General features: G+C 35.8%; 1 protein-coding gene across 1 annotated transcript; it reads left to right on the top strand.

Moving 5' to 3' along the window:
* Positions 1-1,256: 1,256 nt before the first annotated feature.
* On the top strand, positions 1,257-17,006 carry PPIG (peptidylprolyl isomerase G). Its single transcript, XM_010172226.2, has 12 exons — positions 1,257-1,337; positions 1,453-1,527; positions 3,713-3,820; positions 4,345-4,389; positions 6,346-6,433; positions 7,569-7,598; positions 7,686-7,825; positions 13,031-13,235; positions 13,655-13,822; positions 14,357-14,441; positions 15,305-15,441; positions 15,742-17,006. Exons 1-12 carry the CDS (start codon positions 1,277-1,279, stop codon positions 16,859-16,861), a joined length of 2,262 nt encoding a protein of 753 aa, XP_010170528.1. The 5' UTR covers positions 1,257-1,276; the 3' UTR covers positions 16,862-17,006.
* Positions 17,007-17,531: the final 525 nt, after the last annotated feature.

Genomic DNA, 17,531 nt, shown 5'->3' on the forward strand with positions numbered 1-17,531 from the left:
ATTGATTCCAGTTGCAAACCTAACACAACAAAGTCCACCACTAAACTAAGACCCTAAGCACCACGTCTATACATCTTTTAAATACCTTCAGGGATGGTAACCCATAAGAGATAAGCAGTGGCATAAAAGGGAAGGAAACAATAAAAAGCCAAAATTATTTAACTTAGCACTAATTATGGAAGAGCTCATCTTTGGCTGTTTTTTTTATTTTGTTTTGGTTTGGGTTTTTTATGTAGAATGGTTTGGATCCTAATTAGAGAAGTTCTTGATAACTGCAGTGACAAGAATCCAGGATATATATTCCTAATAAATTGAATGCTTGAATCTTAACATGGCAATATGTTGGTGATTTGTCAAGTTGTAACCATCCTAAGTTACTTTCTACTCTTTGACCATTCTCTTTATTTGTGGCAAAAGTTCTGGTATTTCTGAAAGCATACTTACTTGCACAATTCTTACTCACCTACAGTAGTTGAAGAAGTTCACCATCCTGGGCTGTCCACCTTTCCGTGCTCCTAGACAAGCAGTGTGTTCTCTCTTGAGCAGCTGTAGTTCATGGCCCAGGTAATTAGTTGTAACTGGGTTGTGAACTGCAGCAGCTGGTGTGTTCCTGAGGAGAACAGGCCTGATCTGACTGGCCTCTTCAATTGAAACCCAAAAATAATAAAATCAAACCCTGACCAGAGGGGTGGGGTGGCATGTGGAGATGGCAGCCTCCTCAGCACTAACACTGACCCTAACAGAGATTGCAAATTAGTCTTTTTAAACGGTTGAAATGCAGTTGCAAAAAGTTATTTGAGAGTACTCAAACAAGTTGTTTGGTCTCAAAGCTGATTTTTCTTTTTCTTTCTTTTTCCTCTCTGATGTTTATTTTACCCAGGAGATAGAATTCTAGGAGCAGACAACTTAGGTGATTACCTATACTATCTCAATAGTAAGAATACTTCAAGATTTATTATCTCCTAACTTAGTGTCTTTTCTTTTTGTATTTCCTCATCTGAAGTGTGGCACTCAAGTTTAAATTTAACACTGTTGCAGCAAACGTGAATAAAATCTCTCATTTGGGTCTACAAAACATGAAAGTGACTTAAAATACTTGGTGTTTTCTGACACTTTAAAAATGCTTGTGTTTGTCTGGTTCTTTTGAAGGTTTGCTTTTCTGCAGTTTTTGTTGTTTTTGTAAAATCTTCTACATTGCCTTACACATAGTTTCACTACACAAAAGGAACAACAAAATTTTATTTTTATTACTTACAGTATTTAAACTTTTGAAGCCATGGGAGTAAAGGTGCAGAGACCTCGTTGCTTTTTTGACATAGCCATCAACAATGTACCAGGTAAGAAAATTAAAATATCCATTCAGTAACATGATATTCATATAAGATATATAAGAATAATACAAAGACCAGTTAACTTTATAATAAATATGGTGGGTTTTTGTTGTTTTTCTAGCTGGAAGAGTGGTCTTTGAACTGTTTTCAGATGTGTGTCCAAAGACATGTGAGAATTTTCGCTGCCTTTGCACAGGTTTGTAGATTATTAATTTTATTTATAATTTTTAACGTAATACCTTGTTAGCTATGGTGATGTCTATGTTATTTTTGCTAACATTTTCTTACATATAAAAATAAGTATGTAAAACATTGGTTCTTGGTATCTCTAGAGATTTAGCTGATCTCTCACATACATCTGATGAGCATCAAAGCAGTTGTGGCTTTGGCTTAGTATGTTGCAGGGAGTATATACTAATCAACTTTAAATAAGGACACAGTAAGCTGATTTCCTGTTACTAGCATAGATACTACTGTTCACATTATATAACCTCATCCAGTCTTGAAAGGTAGCCAATAAGAGGTCAGCCATGCAGACTTACTCTTCAGACTTGTGATACTTTGGGGTATTTTACAGGTATGGCTGGCATTCATTAGTTTGGGGGTGTTTTTCCTTCATTTTAATTTTTCTTTTTTGATAGAGACTGGTGATTTCCATTCCTATTGAAATTCAGATTATTTCTTGAACAAAATACTGGGGAAATTCTCTCGTGGAAGCATTTCCAAGCAGAATTATTGTCCTGTGGACTCCATGCTTTTGTTGAAAATACTGACAGTTTAGCAAAATTTAAATTTATTATCACAAGAATAATTTTGTGAATACGTAAATAGCATACATGTTTTCTGTCTTGAGCATTTTCTGCTTCCTTTCCTTCCACCTCTGTTATTTTTCAGGTCAAGTCTCTGTAGCTTTTAATACTGAATCACTCAGCAGTACTAATATGATCTGAATCAGGTGTGGGTGCATAATTACACTCACGTCAAGTTAGATAGAACATTTAGTGCACCATTCATGATGTCTGCAGGAATGTAGGTATTATCTGCTCTGACATTAGGTTTACTGGCACAAAATCAAATTATCAAAATTTGTTGACAAATTTGAACCTTAAAGTGATTCTTTTTAATGGCTGTGTGTTGTCATGTGACCATGTCATTCTTGATCTGCTACCAACTGCCCAAAGGTCAGATTTATTGCATAAAGATGTTATTCCCTGCTACTGCTTTGTATTTTTTACTTTAAGTCTTTGAACAGCTTTTCAGGTCAGGAACAAGTACTACTCAGTTCATACTTAGTTGCTGACATTCAAAATCAAATTCAGATGGTAAACTACTTTGCTTTAACATATGGAAGAATATTGAGGAAAATATGGGGACAGGGTGTTTATGGTATTGATCATCATCAAATTAATTCAAGTTTTGATTTTATTTGTTTTCCTTACTCATTTTTTTGGGTCAGTTTTGAAAAGTATATGCTGTCTTCTTAAAACAGGAATAAACAGCTCCGTGTTTTCCTGGCATACCTACGTTAGGCATGTGCCAAGTTAGTGGAACAGATACAGCTTAACATTTATCAAAGTTCCTATAAAAAATGTTTTCTCTAGCTAGTCAGATCCATATGGAGGCACCAGTCTGTTACAGGTAAGTTCAGAGGCAACTGCCCTTGACAAAAGCTGCCAATTTAATAGCTCAGAATGGGATTGTAGGAAGATACAATCTAATGGTTTGCTGGCACCTTTTCCTTCCAACATACTCCCACTGATTACCTTGCTGTTACCGTGAGGTTGGCTCTGCCGTTCACAGGACCCACCGTGAGCCATTCATCTTGCTAACTCAGTAGAGGCCTCATCTGTTTGAGGGTAGCAGGGCTGCCTTCAAGTAGTGTTGTAGCTGAAGCGGAGAGTCTGCTTATGGGTCTTGAGCACCAGAGCTGACGTAAGGGAGGAAGATGGTAGTTACAGTCATGAGTGAGAAGATACTCAATCTCCTTCCCCCTGCCTCTTTGTTTTTTGTTATGAGCTTTTATGATACCTTAACCTTGCCATGTTGTAACTGAAGATCTGAGTGTTTCCTGCGTGCTTCTGAGCAATGCCAGGTATCTGAAACCTGAACTGGCAGTTTAATTTCAGTCAGTCCGCATGGAAGAAACCAGAGTTGTATACTAATGTCAGCAAGGAGCTCTGTAGAGACAGAAGGTGGTTTCTGCTCTGCTTTCTTGCTGCTTGTTTCTTACTGGTATTAGAGGTACATGTCTGCCTCACAAGCTAATTTTTCAGAGCTTAGTAGATGATTTTGATTAAACGCTTATGTAGCACTTTTTTTGTAGCGGAGATTCTACAGGTACAGAGAGTAATTTTGGTTTTGTTCCTCCTCTTCTCCTTTAGGTGAAAAGGGTACAGGAAAATCCACCCAAAAGCCATTGCATTACAAAAGTTGTCTGTTTCACAGGGTTGTGAAAGATTTTATGATCCAAGGAGGTGACTTCAGTGAAGGTATGATGTGAATGTTTGAAGAACACTTTGATGCGTATGGAATAGAATATTGCAGGGGTTCTGTGTGGCATCATTTACTTATATTAATTATTCTGTGATTCAACTGCTTTCCCCTTTTTTTCTGCATAAGAACCTTCAGCTGAAAACTTATGCAATAAACTTATATAAACTTAAATGCGTGCATGCGCGCACACATGCTTTTGCTCCATTATCTTGGTACTCAGAGTACAAAGTACTTTCTATTGAAAGGTTTAAATGTGAGGGTAAATATTATATCTGCTGGGAAACAAGGGAAAAAGGGAGACTGTAGCAGAATATATGAAAGAATACCTTCTTGTCTGCCAAATTTGCTTCTGAAAGCAGCAAACGAAGATGTGTCTTGACCTTCTTTGCATATCTCAAAGAATAATGTCAGTGACTTGGATGCAGTTGGATCAGTATTTTATATAATGAAACACATTCCACATAATGTGACTCTTTTAATCACTTCTTTAAGTTGTGACTGTCACTTTTGCTCTTTCAAGGAAATGGCAGGGGAGGAGAATCCATTTATGGTGGCTTTTTTGAAGGTAGGAGTTTTATCCAGTCTGTTCTATGTTGGTATTTCTATAAACAATCACCTTTACATTTTATGGTCTCTGTTCTTTGAACCTGAATTCCATTGGGGTTTTTTTGAGGTTTTGTCTGGTCTTAGAGGCCTTTGGCTGTCCAGTTTAGGTTATTTTATTTATTTTACTTCTTAACTAATTAAAAATTAAAACTGAACTCCTTTGTATTTGTCTGTTTTACTTGATTTACATTTTTGTAACTGTTTTTAAACGTACACTTTTGGCTTGAGCAGCTAGCTGAAAGTTGGAGATTCTTTTCTTCCAGTGAAAAGGAGAAAGGCTTGATGGAGTCAGGTTTCCTTGCAAATGTTCGTTTAAAAGAAAGCATAAAGCCCTGCTTTCCTGAACCCAAGAGGAATGATAAAGAGGCCATCAGTTTTCTCACAGGCCTGTTTTTTTCTTTCAGTCAGTGTTGCAGAAGTACCTCTTCTGCACTCCAGTGTGTTTCTCAGCCTGTGTTTTGTTCAGAATGTAGTGGAGCATCTCTGTGTTTCTTGGAGCAGTTTTTGTATTACATCTAAACCCATGTGATGGCTAGCTGCCACCAGCAGGAGTGCTTATGTTTCTCCCTGCTGCTTTTAACATTCTTTCTTGTTTGAGCTTGCAGCAAAGAATCAAAAGAATTATCTACTGTGTTAGTAGGGTCAGGCTGCAGTTTTATATCAGACCTTGAACTGAATCAATAGTTTGCAACTGCCAAAAGAGGGAGCAGATCTTGCCTTGCACTGATTCTCATTCAGATCAAACTGCCAGCTGGTTCAGCTTGCTAAAATGCCCAAAGACTATTGCAGCAAAAAAATGTATTTCTTTCCATAGTAGTGGGTGGACCCAGTTCAGTAATTTGGCAAGCATCAGAACCAACACAAATGAGTAGCTGGGTTTGAGGAAATGTATAGTTGGGGTAGGTGTAAGAATGAGCAAAATCTCTACCTACTTTCTGGCAGTTGCAAGCTGGCTGCTCAGCTCAGACACAGTATGAAACTGAATTCCTGGGAGTTTTTGCTTTTTTGGATCCCTAAAGCAGCTCACCATAGGATTAGGTTGACAGTGGATGCTATGACAGCAATTGTACAGGTGACTGGAGAGTGAGTGGGACTGTCCCTTTCCCGGCCAGTGACAGTGTGATGTGAAACCAAAGCCTTACAGATAGCGTACTTTTCTTCTTTGTTAATTCTTGCTCCTGCCATCTGTAGCTAAACAATCTTGAGCAAACTTCCTTTGTCCAATGAGTTTGGATCCCCCAACAGCCTTTATGCTGTTTTGGGAAAGGAGGGAGATGGATAATCTCTTACAGATGTCTTAAATGAAGAATAGTGATTACATTTCACAGTTTCATTGACATTTAGTTTGGACTGTTAAAATTATTTACTTGTCAGAAGTAGGATTCATTGAAGTTAAACTTAGTTTCTTAGTGGCCAGCTTGATAAGTTCAACTGCGTGTCTAACAGACACAAGTTGTTTGGGATTGCTATCAAACTGGATATCCATGTGTATTGAAAAATAGTAAAACAACGAAACTGCCTGAAAACGAGGGGTTTCTTAATAATTAATGCACAGCTAAAAACCAGCTTCTCCTCCAAAGAGTCAATGATCAGCGTGTGCAGAACAAAAAGAGCAACAACTTAAAATGAAGTATCTGCTGATGTTGGTAGGAAACATCTCTTGAACAAGAATACTCCATTTTTTATTTTTTTCTCAGGCTATAAACCATTAAATCATATTTCTCCATATTAAATGGCATTATTTAGAATTGAAGGCATAATATATTTTTTAAATAGCTGTTCTTTTGAATCTATTTTTAATACGTTTTACTGAAGTCACTAGCAGATTTATTTAATAAGGATGTGTTTACTTAGATTATAGCATTTCTCTAAGCATATCTGGTATAATTAAAGTAACTGAAAGCACTTTCTTTAGATGAAAGCTTTGCTGTAAAGCACAACAAAGAATTTCTCCTCTCAATGGCCAACCGAGGGAAAGATACAAATGGTTCACAGTTCTTTATGTAAGTACTGCACTGTCCCAAAATGTGTGCATGTTTGCCATCTGTAAGCTGTGAAGGTAATCCTTTTAAGTAGTGAAGACTAGCTCCTGTGCAAACCCAGAACTGATGGTTTTTCACAAAGTTGCATGGAAGTAGCCATTTTCCTAATGTGCTGTTTAGGGAGCCTGACTGTTTTTATCACTTTTGTGTTCCGTGTTTATTGTATGTGCAAAAGAGTTTTTGGTAGTTTTCAGTAGCTGTGTTCTAACTTGGGCGATAAAGCAAACCTTTTAGTTGCTTGTAGAACTCTTATCACTTTCTTCGAAGAAGTGTTGTCTGGAAGGAAGCAAAAGGGCTCTGTGGGTTCTCTAAAGTAGTAGAGGGTGGTTTTTGTCACAGAACAACTTTCCAATAGAGTCTTATTTACAGTTAAAGTTTACATTCTTAAAATACATTACAGTAGACTTAAATCTAATTTATCTAAAGAAAACAATCTTGAAATACATCACTCTTACCCACGTTTCATGACCTTAATTTGTATGCCGAGTTGTGGATGTCACTTACCATTATACCCCTCTTTTGGGATTTCTGACTGATTGTTACTGTAATTATCCCAGGTTTGGGGTTTTTTTATGCCATGACTGACATCTGTATGCCTTAGTAATGCTAGTATAGGGGAAAGCTGAAAGTCAGTTTTATTTCTATGTCAAATAATCTGTTTATACAAATTTATTTTTCTTCATTTGATTTCTGATTATTTTCTAATGTATAAAAGGTTATTTGCAGTTTTCCTGCTCTGAGACAGTTGCCTTAATTTTTATATCTGTTCCTTGTAGTGTTTATATAATTTAATAAATAGAATACTCATTATATCCTATATGAGGATGCTTTCTTAAAAAGTATTTGCTCTTTTGTTTGTTCAGTAGTATGTGATAATCGAAGTAATGAATTGGATAGGTAGTTTAATGTATAAAACATTAAATACCGTTAACTCTACACAGACTTAAAATAATATACATTAGTTTTGTTCAATTTTATTAGTTCACTCAAAATAACTTTCACCTTCATATGTGTGTATGACATGTTTCAAATGCTTACTGCTTTCCATTAATACTAAATTTGTTTTTCTCTTTAAATTAAAATCTGGAAACAACAGAACAACTAAACCTACGCCTCATTTAGATGGGTAAATATCTCTTATTTTCTTATGTTCTGGGAAGTGCCTTGAGAAAATTAAGTACTAAGAATTCTTACTTTTGTTTAAATTCTTCAGACATCATGTTGTTTTTGGACAAGTCATCTCAGGTCAGGAAGTTGTGAGAGAAATAGAAAACCAGAAAACAGATGCGTCTAGTAAACCATATGCTGAAGTACGCATACTGAGTTGTGGAGAGTTAATTCCAAAATCCAAAGGTAAAGTTGAACTGTACATTTACACAGATGCAAACTGTGAGGTAATTTTGCTCATTTTCTTCCCTGTTGGTGGCTTATAAAAATATTTAGAAACTTACTTGTGATGGATGGAGGGGCAATTGATGAAAAGGTGAATAACATTGCAGTACAGTTTGTCTTCTGGAAAACTTAAAAGGTGTTGATGCAGAAGATCTTAGCGAAACATCATATATGCTTTCTTCAGAGCTTCTTCTGTCTTGGATTTCCTTATATTTAGCTAAATTTTAGTACAAAGCTGGCAGGCACTTATCCCATAGAAAGTTAAGAAGACTGATCACAGTCTGATGTTATTTGATAACTGCTGCTTTTTTTGCAGGTATTGAACTTATTTCAAGTTCAGAACAGACACTTAGAGTAGAAAAGCTTGAAATTGCCATTCAGCAGATAATCTTTTATAAGTTACTATAAACTATATTCTTGAACAGGAATATGACAGAGCCTGCTTTTCTTTCTGGAAGGGATGCCCTGCTATGCCATTCCAGAGCTGAACATGATATTGGAGATAGGATTCTGCTTATCTTACAAAATAAGGCTCAATCTAAGATGTTGCTGTCACTCTGAAGACTCTTATTAGAGGAAGCCCAGGATGCATGTTTGGTAGGAACTGTGATAGGGATCATCATGCTGTATCATTTAAAGTAGTAACTATAACGTACCTAAAGTTATTACAAGAATGCAGATAAAGCTGTCACAGATAGTTTTTGACACATTAAAAGAGATGCAGGAGGGAGAAAATATAAGAAATAACTGCATTTATTGATGCCTTATTCAGACATTTCTGAAACTGAACTTGGAGACATCTTGTTTTACCTGAAGGTGAAGGTATGTAGGAAACACTATAGTGCAATACAGTGGGTTTTTTGAATGAGGAAAAGCCAAAAGTGTTGAATATATAAGAAGCATTTGGAAGTTTCTTAGGACTTAGAAATCAGTTAACTTTTTATTACTTTGTTGTTCATGGTATTTAGAGCTCAGGTGAGATTCCTCTTTTTGTTTGGGTGTCACTAGGCTCCTTTGATTGAAATTAATTCAGAAATTTCAGTTTTCTTTTATAAGTAAGTACTTGTTATACTCTCTGAATGTATATGTATTTAGATAATCTAAAACTGATATAAAATATTACAGAGACTTTTTATTAAATGTAGTGCTTTAATAAGGGTGTTGAGCAAACGTTTGAGAAAAGAGACCAGGTATTTTAGTCTGGACCAACAAGGAAAATAAAAAATGTAATGAGACCTGTCTTTTGGAAGTATTTTGCAAGAAGCGCTAAAAACACGATGAGAACCAGCTGATTTCCATCAGCATGCTGTCCTAAATATGTAAGACAGCTTGCTAGTTTATACTTCATCCAGAAATGACCAGAAGACTAATATTATCTGTGAAGTATAGATGTGGTTCAGTTGGTTGTCAGGCTTTCATTATTCCATATCGAATGAGGCTTGTGAATAAACACATAGAAAACACCATGAAGAAAGTCACTCTAGAAGTCATACAGGTGTGACTTGTGTCTGTGATGCTAATCTGAAAAATTAATGCCATTTAGTGCAATGGGATTAAATTTAATCTACTGTACCAGTGTGGAGATCCAGTAACACTGGAAGGAGAAAAAAGTATCCATGAAGAGTGTGACCACAAAGAGAGGCCAAGATGCTGTACTTAGCTGTTTCCGCTGAGTTTTTCCTGCACCATGGATCTGATGCACCACTACCTGAATTAAGCCCCAGCTAGCTTGCTGTCATCCTGATCTTTTGACTTGGCCGATTTTTTTGGAAGTGAGTGTTCTGCGTCAGTGTGAAGAGGAAATGTTTCACCACTGTATATCGCTGTATTCTGAATGGGAGACCTGACAGAGTAGGATACTGGATTGCTACAAAAGAGCTGTTGGTTTAAATAGATGATCTAGCACTACCAGCTAATTTGCTGAAGATAAAGAAGAGTACTGCCTTAGTTTTCATTAAGGGTATTGTCATGAAAACATTGGAACAATACTGAAGGCTGCTGATGGATCTAGAATATCAACACATTGCAGTCTACAGCCAGAAGGTGTTCTGGGCAAGATACCGTAAATGAGAAGATGAATTGACGGAAGTAAAATATGACAACTTCATATATTTGAGATTTCACTAGTTTACATTTAATAACTATACACAGAACAAAAGTTAATAGGCTGTGAATGAGAGCTTACCTGTTGCTTTTCTGAGAAATGCTGACTCTCTTCTCTATTAGGAACCCATAATGGTCCATCTCTGCAGTTGGTGTAATACATCCAGCAAAGCACTTAACTCTGCTACTCTAAAGCATAACTGGTTATGTCCAGTTTTCAAGAGGTGATAGGAAGTTCCTACAGCACATCATCTGTCATAAAGAAGCTGCCTGATGTGCAGCTAGAAATGTGTTTTGGACAACTGTGGATGTCTCCTCACTGATTTTTATCATTCTAGCCCAAATGAGAATTTTTTTTCTTGTGAAAAGTTGGTAGGAAGTACTAGCTTGTTACTACCAATAATGTATCCCTAAGTATTGTACTAAAACTTGTTATCCCCAAGACTCATTTTTATTCTCTTCTCTGACCAGTTAGCAAGGAGTTTTATGTAAGTTGTATTGCTTTTGATCATCCTTGGAAAACTGCTACCTCCCATCATACAGTTTTGCAAAAATTAGATGAAGTTCGTGTTGAATTTGAGAATTTCCACATTGAGCTCACATGATTGCAGCTACAGGTATCTACTGCTAACTCTCTCAAGTCAGTCAGCTCAGTAATACCTGCTAAGCAGTTGGAGACTCTAACATTGATAATTAAAAAAATTGATGCACTGTTCCATTAAATAGCCACTTGTGTTTTCAGAAGGGCAGTTACCAGATCTACTCTTCATCAAAGTGTTTCCTCTGCCTCAAGTTCTGTGCATGATCTACATGAGTATTGCCTTCTTTTTTTTTGTTGTTCCCTTCAGATCTCTAATATTAGTGTTTATAATATTAATTTTATTAAAATAATTCATTTTTTAAATAACTGCATGCCAGAAGTTGAATAGCTGTTGATAGATATGTCTTAGTATTTGGTACTGCTGCCACTTTAACTTTTTTTCTGGACACTTCTAAGTGTGGTGTGTGATCCAAGATTGCTAGTAGGAAATTCTGAAGTGGAATTTGTCCTCCCATCCATATGTACAAAATGAAGACTGTTAATAAGTAAAAAGCTGGTTAATAACCTGCAATTCTTTGGAGTTCTTGAAATCTTTTAGCTTCTGACACTTGAGCAAAATTGTAATACCCAAAAGGACTTTATTTCTGTAAAGCAAGCAAAAAAACCATCTAATAGGAAAGTTATCATAACATATTTTTACCTGTTTTTTTTTTAACAAGAGTTTCTCTAATTACTTGCCTTAATTAGTTAATAACAATGACTGATACACAATAGCTAAGTACAGATTGTGTCATCTTATTGGGCACAAGTGGAAGCCAATAGAAGAAATGCTTGGCTACACTAGGCAGTTGAATTTCTCTGTCTTTTATAGAAAATAAAAAAATCTTAGGCTATTCAGGGAGACATCTTTGTTTTCTGCTGTGTGAAAACGTTGTGTTCTCTGTGTCTGAATAGTTTTCAGATGCTTACAGGTTACACAGTCATAATCCTGTCTTTGGTGTCAAATGTTTTCCCTTACCTCTTTTGTGCAGAAGAGCAGGGGGTGGGACGCTGTATTTAAACTGCTTGTATGTTGATGTAGGTCAGATGATATCTTTGTAAACCATGAATTCTTTGGACAGAGCAAGCTATTAAAAGCTTTGAAAAACAGGCTAATATTTTCAGCTAGGATTCATAAACGATTTTAAAATCAATTTCTGTCTCTGATCTGAAGCATGTTCTAAGGTCTTAACAGATGTTCTCCTGAAATATGGATTATTTGCTGTGACAAGGAAACAGGCTGTTTGGACACCAGTATTTGTTCTTGGTGCATTTTCCTTCTGTTTAATTATGAAGGTTCTGTTTTTTCTGTCTGTTCCTGTAGTATGTTGTGTAGTGAATGATGGGCTATCTTTGCAATTTGCAATGGCAAAGTAAAATAATATTTGATGCTAATTAGGAAAGTCAACTACAGCAGTCTGGAAACAACCAGTGTGTTCTTCTGCATTTTCTGGATAGAGCTTTTCATTTTCTGGACAATAGCCTGATATGAATTTCATAACACATTTGAAGAATATTCATACTATTTAACTGATTTACCTGAAGCATCATAGCTCAGAAGCCTAGACCTCCTTTAGTGAAGTTTTTATGGTACATTTTTTATTATATGTACATTTATTCGAATTAGTGTGACTCTGAAATAATACTTGCATCACTTCTAATAGTTTAACTAGGTCTCAGATTAGTTAAAGGGCATTAAAAGGTATGTTTGTTCTTGGATTATTTCCTGTCAGACTAATACCAGATTGACAGTAATTTGTTGGTTTGCAGCTCTGGCAGCCACATGAGAAATGGTGAAATAGGTAGTTGAGGACTAGTCTGCTCTTTAGCAGGGTTCCTTTTCATACCAGATGGTTAGTAAGTTATTTGTGTCTTTCTGTTAAAAACAAAAAAATCTAAAACAAACAAAAAAACTCCAAACAATACATGATGAGCTGGAGGATTAGGACTGTTTTCTGAACATAGTTTCACTTAGCAGGAAGGTCAGTTATTTGAATCTTCCCTCTGAGCTAGATTCAATGAATAATCAGTTTAGTCTATGCCACTTATTTTCTGTTGCAAAACTTCTCATTTGTAATTTGAATAGATTTTATATGAAGTTAGGTTAAACATGAAGCCAAAGAATTTTTTTTTATAAATACTTTCTAAATAAATTTTAAATAATTGTTCGTATGTAGCTTATGTTGTATAAAACATGATCTGAAAACTTACACAATTCTACAAGTTCTTGACAGTATAAATTTGATACTTCAGAGCTTCATAAATAAAAAATGTTGGAAATTACTTACATATTCCTAGACATTCCCTTTTTTGTGCTTGGGACAGTGTTGTCTCCAAAATTTCAATTTGTTCTTAAATATTTTGATGAAGTAGTCTCATGACACAATTATAAGAAGCTTAGGCAGATAATAGATAAGTTGATTTCTCTTAGATTTATTTAGAAGTGTTTGGTATTAAAATGTGTCTGCTATTCTGTCTTAAAGCCAAGAAAGAAGAAAAGAAAAGACAAAAGTCGTCTTCCTCATCTAGTGACTCAGAAAGTTCAAGTGATTCAGAATCATCTTCTGATTCATCATCGGATTCTGAGAGTGCTTCAGAAGAGAAATCTAAAAAACGAAAAAAGAAACACAAGAAAAATTCCAAGAAACATAAGAAAGAAAAGAAAAAGAGAAAGAAAAGCAAGAAAAGGTAAATTCAGAGATTTTGTTTTGTTACACGTACACCATACAGTACCACTTTCTTGTCCTGTAAGTACAGAATAATGTTCTGTAACTAGTGAAGTAAGTATTTATTTTGAAGTTTGGTAGACAATCTGTTTCCATATACAAGCTTATAAAAAGCTCTGTCTAAATAGAAAGTAAATGTATGTTCAGTGTTGCACCATTGGAATTCATAGATAAAAAATATTCGTCAGAAATCTGCTGTAGTTGTTATTTTGGAGCAGTTATTTTGGAGCAAATACATCATAAGGGAAAAAAAAAGAAGTTGCTTCTGAAAGAGCTGTTTCGTGACTTTCTTATGGTATCATTGTGTATTGAATGAAGAGAATTTCTGAATTGTTTAAATAAATTGAATGGTTTTTCCTCATTTTTTATAAAAAAATAAAGCTCATCCAGTGAAAGTGAAGATGAAAACCCTGAAGCACAGCCGTTATCTACTGTCCGTCCTGAAGAAATTCCTCCTGTACCTGAAAACCGGTTCCTGATGAGGAAAAGTCCTCCTAAAATAGATGAGAAGGAAAAAGAGAGGAAAAGCAGAGAGAAGGAAAGAGAAAGGTAATAGATCTCAAGATCTTGAGTCCAGCTACGCACTGACAGTGGTATGTATGGTCATGTCACTGTTTTAGGACTCTTATGTTAAGTGAGTCCTTTCCCTATTACATAGTTCCACGTTGTGAGCACTGCTGGATGAGAAATGGATTATTCAGTTTATTGGCACCTGTTGTCTTTGTCCTAGAACAAAGGCTTAGTCTTTGAAAATGGTTTTAGTGAATTAAAAATTTACAATGACTGATTCAAGAAAAAGAAAATACACTGCCATTTCATCTGGAATTTATTGGAATTGTCCAATCTGAATCTATAGTTATTCTTCTTTCAAAAATGGAAGAACCTGGAAATCTTGTAAAATACTTTGTGGTCACAAAATCTGAAGTTTTTACTGTGTGGTTGTTACTGTCTGCACTGATAATAAAATTAAATGTGTGTTTTCATTTAGTTTAATTTCTGAAAAGGTTTAAAAATTGGTTTTATTTTATCTTTCCTTATTTTTTGATGTTATAAACAATATAACTTTTTTAAAATTCTTTGCAGTAATCTATCGAATTCGCAGTCAGCATACCAGAGGAGGCTGTTAGTGACCAGATCTGGAAGGAAGATAAAAGGAAGAGGACCAAGGGTAAATGTTTACAATCTGTTCCCCGAGATAAACAGGGTGGTAGCACAGTCTTACTGCTGGTGTTACTAACCATTTTCATTAGGATGGTTGATTTTTTTTTTTTTTTTAAAAAAGGTAGGATTTACAGTAATAATTGATTTGGGGACTAAGGCTTGAAGGAAGACAACAAGGAAAATTAATTTAATTTTCGGTTTGCATACAAGTTTACTTGAAGGAGAGGGGGAGAAAAAAACAAACAAAAAATGCTTTCTTTGTCTTAATGTAGAATTCTGTGAGTCAGTGAATGGAATTCACTCAAAAAGAGTTCTAGTGAACACCAGAACCTATATAACATCAGTGCCAGGAATGTGGGGAAGACTTCCCCTCTTTTTGGCAGGGGGGAGCTGGCAGATTGGTTCTTCTGATTTTGTGAAGCCATATGCTATGCACTGCTTGTAGCAAATGTTTTTAGTAACAGAAGTCTTTATCCTTCAAATTTTTAGTAAAAACCTTAAAGAGATAAGTGTGAAGTACTGTTTTCATGTTGCTTGTCAAAGCTAAGAAGAATTTTCATTGTTAGAAAAGTGAGTTGCAGTTGTGCTAATTAAAAGCAACAGGAGAAGACCTCTCAGCAGAGTACAAAAATCCTGAAACAGAAGTTATGTTAAAAATAGTTACTTAATCAGACATTTTTTATTCCTGTTTTAGCTGAATGTCGAATATATTTTTCAGTAAGTTATTAACTTGTCAATGTAAACTTGGTATATACATGTGAAGTGTCATGTTAGGTGCTATGTAGAATTGACTGCCAGGGATAAGTTTTACTTAGCTATCATGGCATATGAAATCCAAACTTAACCCAATTTTATCTTTTTCCCTTCAAGCGTTATCGGACACCTTCCAGATCCAGGTCAAGAGATCGATTCAGACGCAGTGAAACTCCTCCACATTGGAGGCAAGAAATGCAAAGAGCTCAAAGAATGAGAGTGTCTAGTGGAGAAAGATGGATAAAAGGGGACAAGTAAGATTATTTCTTTCTAGAGTATATGCATTGAAAGTTTTCTATATATTGAAAGTAATATCTGTCATCTTAGATTTTCAGTGACAGTTACTTCCAAAAAAACCATGGCACTGACTTGGTTATCCCATTGCTTAACGGTGTCTGATTTTAATCATTCTACTGTAAGCATATAGTTGTTACTATTATAGATGACATAATGTGATTTATGTTTCAGTTGTGGAACTGTCTCCCTTCTGACTTAACTTTTCAGAGTGGAGGGGATTCAAAATACTTACAATATTGTATCTTTCTCTCTCCAAGGAGTGAAATAAATGAAAACAAGAAAGATAATCAAAAAAGCCCGGGAAGAGGAAAAGAGAGAAAAATATCAGACCACAGACAAGTTTCTGAAAGTCCAAGCAGAAGAGGGGAAAAGGAGAAGAAAAAAGATCACAAATCCAGCAGTAAAGACAGGGAGACAAGAAGGAATTCAGAAAAAGATGACAAGCATAATAAAAGCAAGGCCAAGAAAAGAGCTAAATCTAGAAGCCATAGTAAAAGCCGAGAGAAATCAAAAAGTAAAGAAAGAGACTCTAAGCACAGTAGACATGATGAAAAGAGAGTGAGATCAAGAAGCAAAGAGAGAGACCATGAGAAAGGTAGGGAAAAAGAAAAGCACTATGATTCTAGAGGGAGAGATAAAGAAAGAAGTCGGAGCAAGGAGAGAAGTAAAAGGGCAGGCTCAAGAAGTAATGAACAAGACCATAGGAAGAGTAAAGACAGGGAGAAACGTAAGTCAAGAAGCAAAGAGCGTGAGCATGCTAGAGGAAAACATAGTTCCAGCAGTAGAACAAGGGATCGAAGCAAAAGCCGAGATAGGGGTAGGAGAGGAAGATCAAGAAGCAGAGATAGAGATCGCAGTAGAAGTAAAGACTATTCAAGGAATAGAGATAGAGAAACAAGAAGAAGAGGAAGATCAAGAAGCAGAGAACGGAGAGGTACACCAGATAAATACAGAGGAAGGGAAAATAGGAGGAGGAGAGCATCAAGGAGCTCAGAGAGGGAGGAAAGTCAAAGCAGAAACAGAGAGAGGTATTCAAATAGAGACAGTAGAAGCTCATATAAGAGGAATGATACTGAAAGCCAAAGGAAGAGGCGTTCAAAAAGCCGTGAAAGTAGCAGTCCTGAATCCAGTAAAGACAAGAAGTCTAGTAGAGATCAGGATAGAAGTCCAGACTCAAAAAAGAGACCAAGTAGCAAAGAGAGAGAATCAAAAAAGTCATACTCGCGCAGCAGTAAAGAAAAGGAAAAGACCAGATCCTCAGCAGAAAAAGAAATAAACCAAAAATCAAAGAGTCAGGAAAGAGATCATGCCCCTAGTAAGGACAAAAAGTCTGATCATGAAACAAGTCCTGGAACAGATGACGACAGGCACGGATGAGTTTGTGGACTTAATGTTTCCATCGTCTCAAAGTTTTAGAGACATTTTGGGGAACGCCTTTTTTAAGATGTGGACTTCAGTTTGGTCTTTTGATAATCTAAAACCTGGATCATTTGTACTGCTAAAGTTTTAATAAACTTGAAATGAAAAACTAATTATATGTGTAATACAGTGTGCTGTGTTTTAAATAGTTCATTGGTTTATGTATCCTTCATGTCTGTTGGCAGTTAGAAAGATAACTTCTATGCCACATTTATTTTTTACCTGATAAGTTTAGTGCAAACAACAGGTGCCAGTGAAGAAGAAAGCTGCAAGTATACTACGTGTCATCTTAAAGCTAGGAGAATGTTGCAAGGTGTCCATCGCTCCAGTGTTGCTACATCTGTATTTCAGTAGGTATAAATCCTAAGGAAATTATTTTATAGAGGAAAATTACTTTTTTTTTTTTTTGTAATCACAAAATGAATTAATTTAAGTAAATCTTCACTGTTTGTACTTCTGTCACTGCCAACAGTAGAATTAATTCATGCTGTAAGGCAGTCATCTGTGTCTGGGAGTTATTTCTTTGTCCTAAAAAAAAAATGGTTTTTAAGTGCTCATCAGTGTAATGCTTTTCCCTGCAGCTGCCTCTTTCTGTTCTGTGCTTTCATGTTTGTCTACTGCAGAAAAT

Source organism: Antrostomus carolinensis, unplaced genomic scaffold (genome assembly GCF_000700745.2).
Source record: "Antrostomus carolinensis isolate BGI_N321 unplaced genomic scaffold, ASM70074v2 scaffold22047, whole genome shotgun sequence".
In the NCBI taxonomy this organism is placed as follows: Eukaryota; Metazoa; Chordata; class Aves; order Caprimulgiformes; family Caprimulgidae; genus Antrostomus; species Antrostomus carolinensis.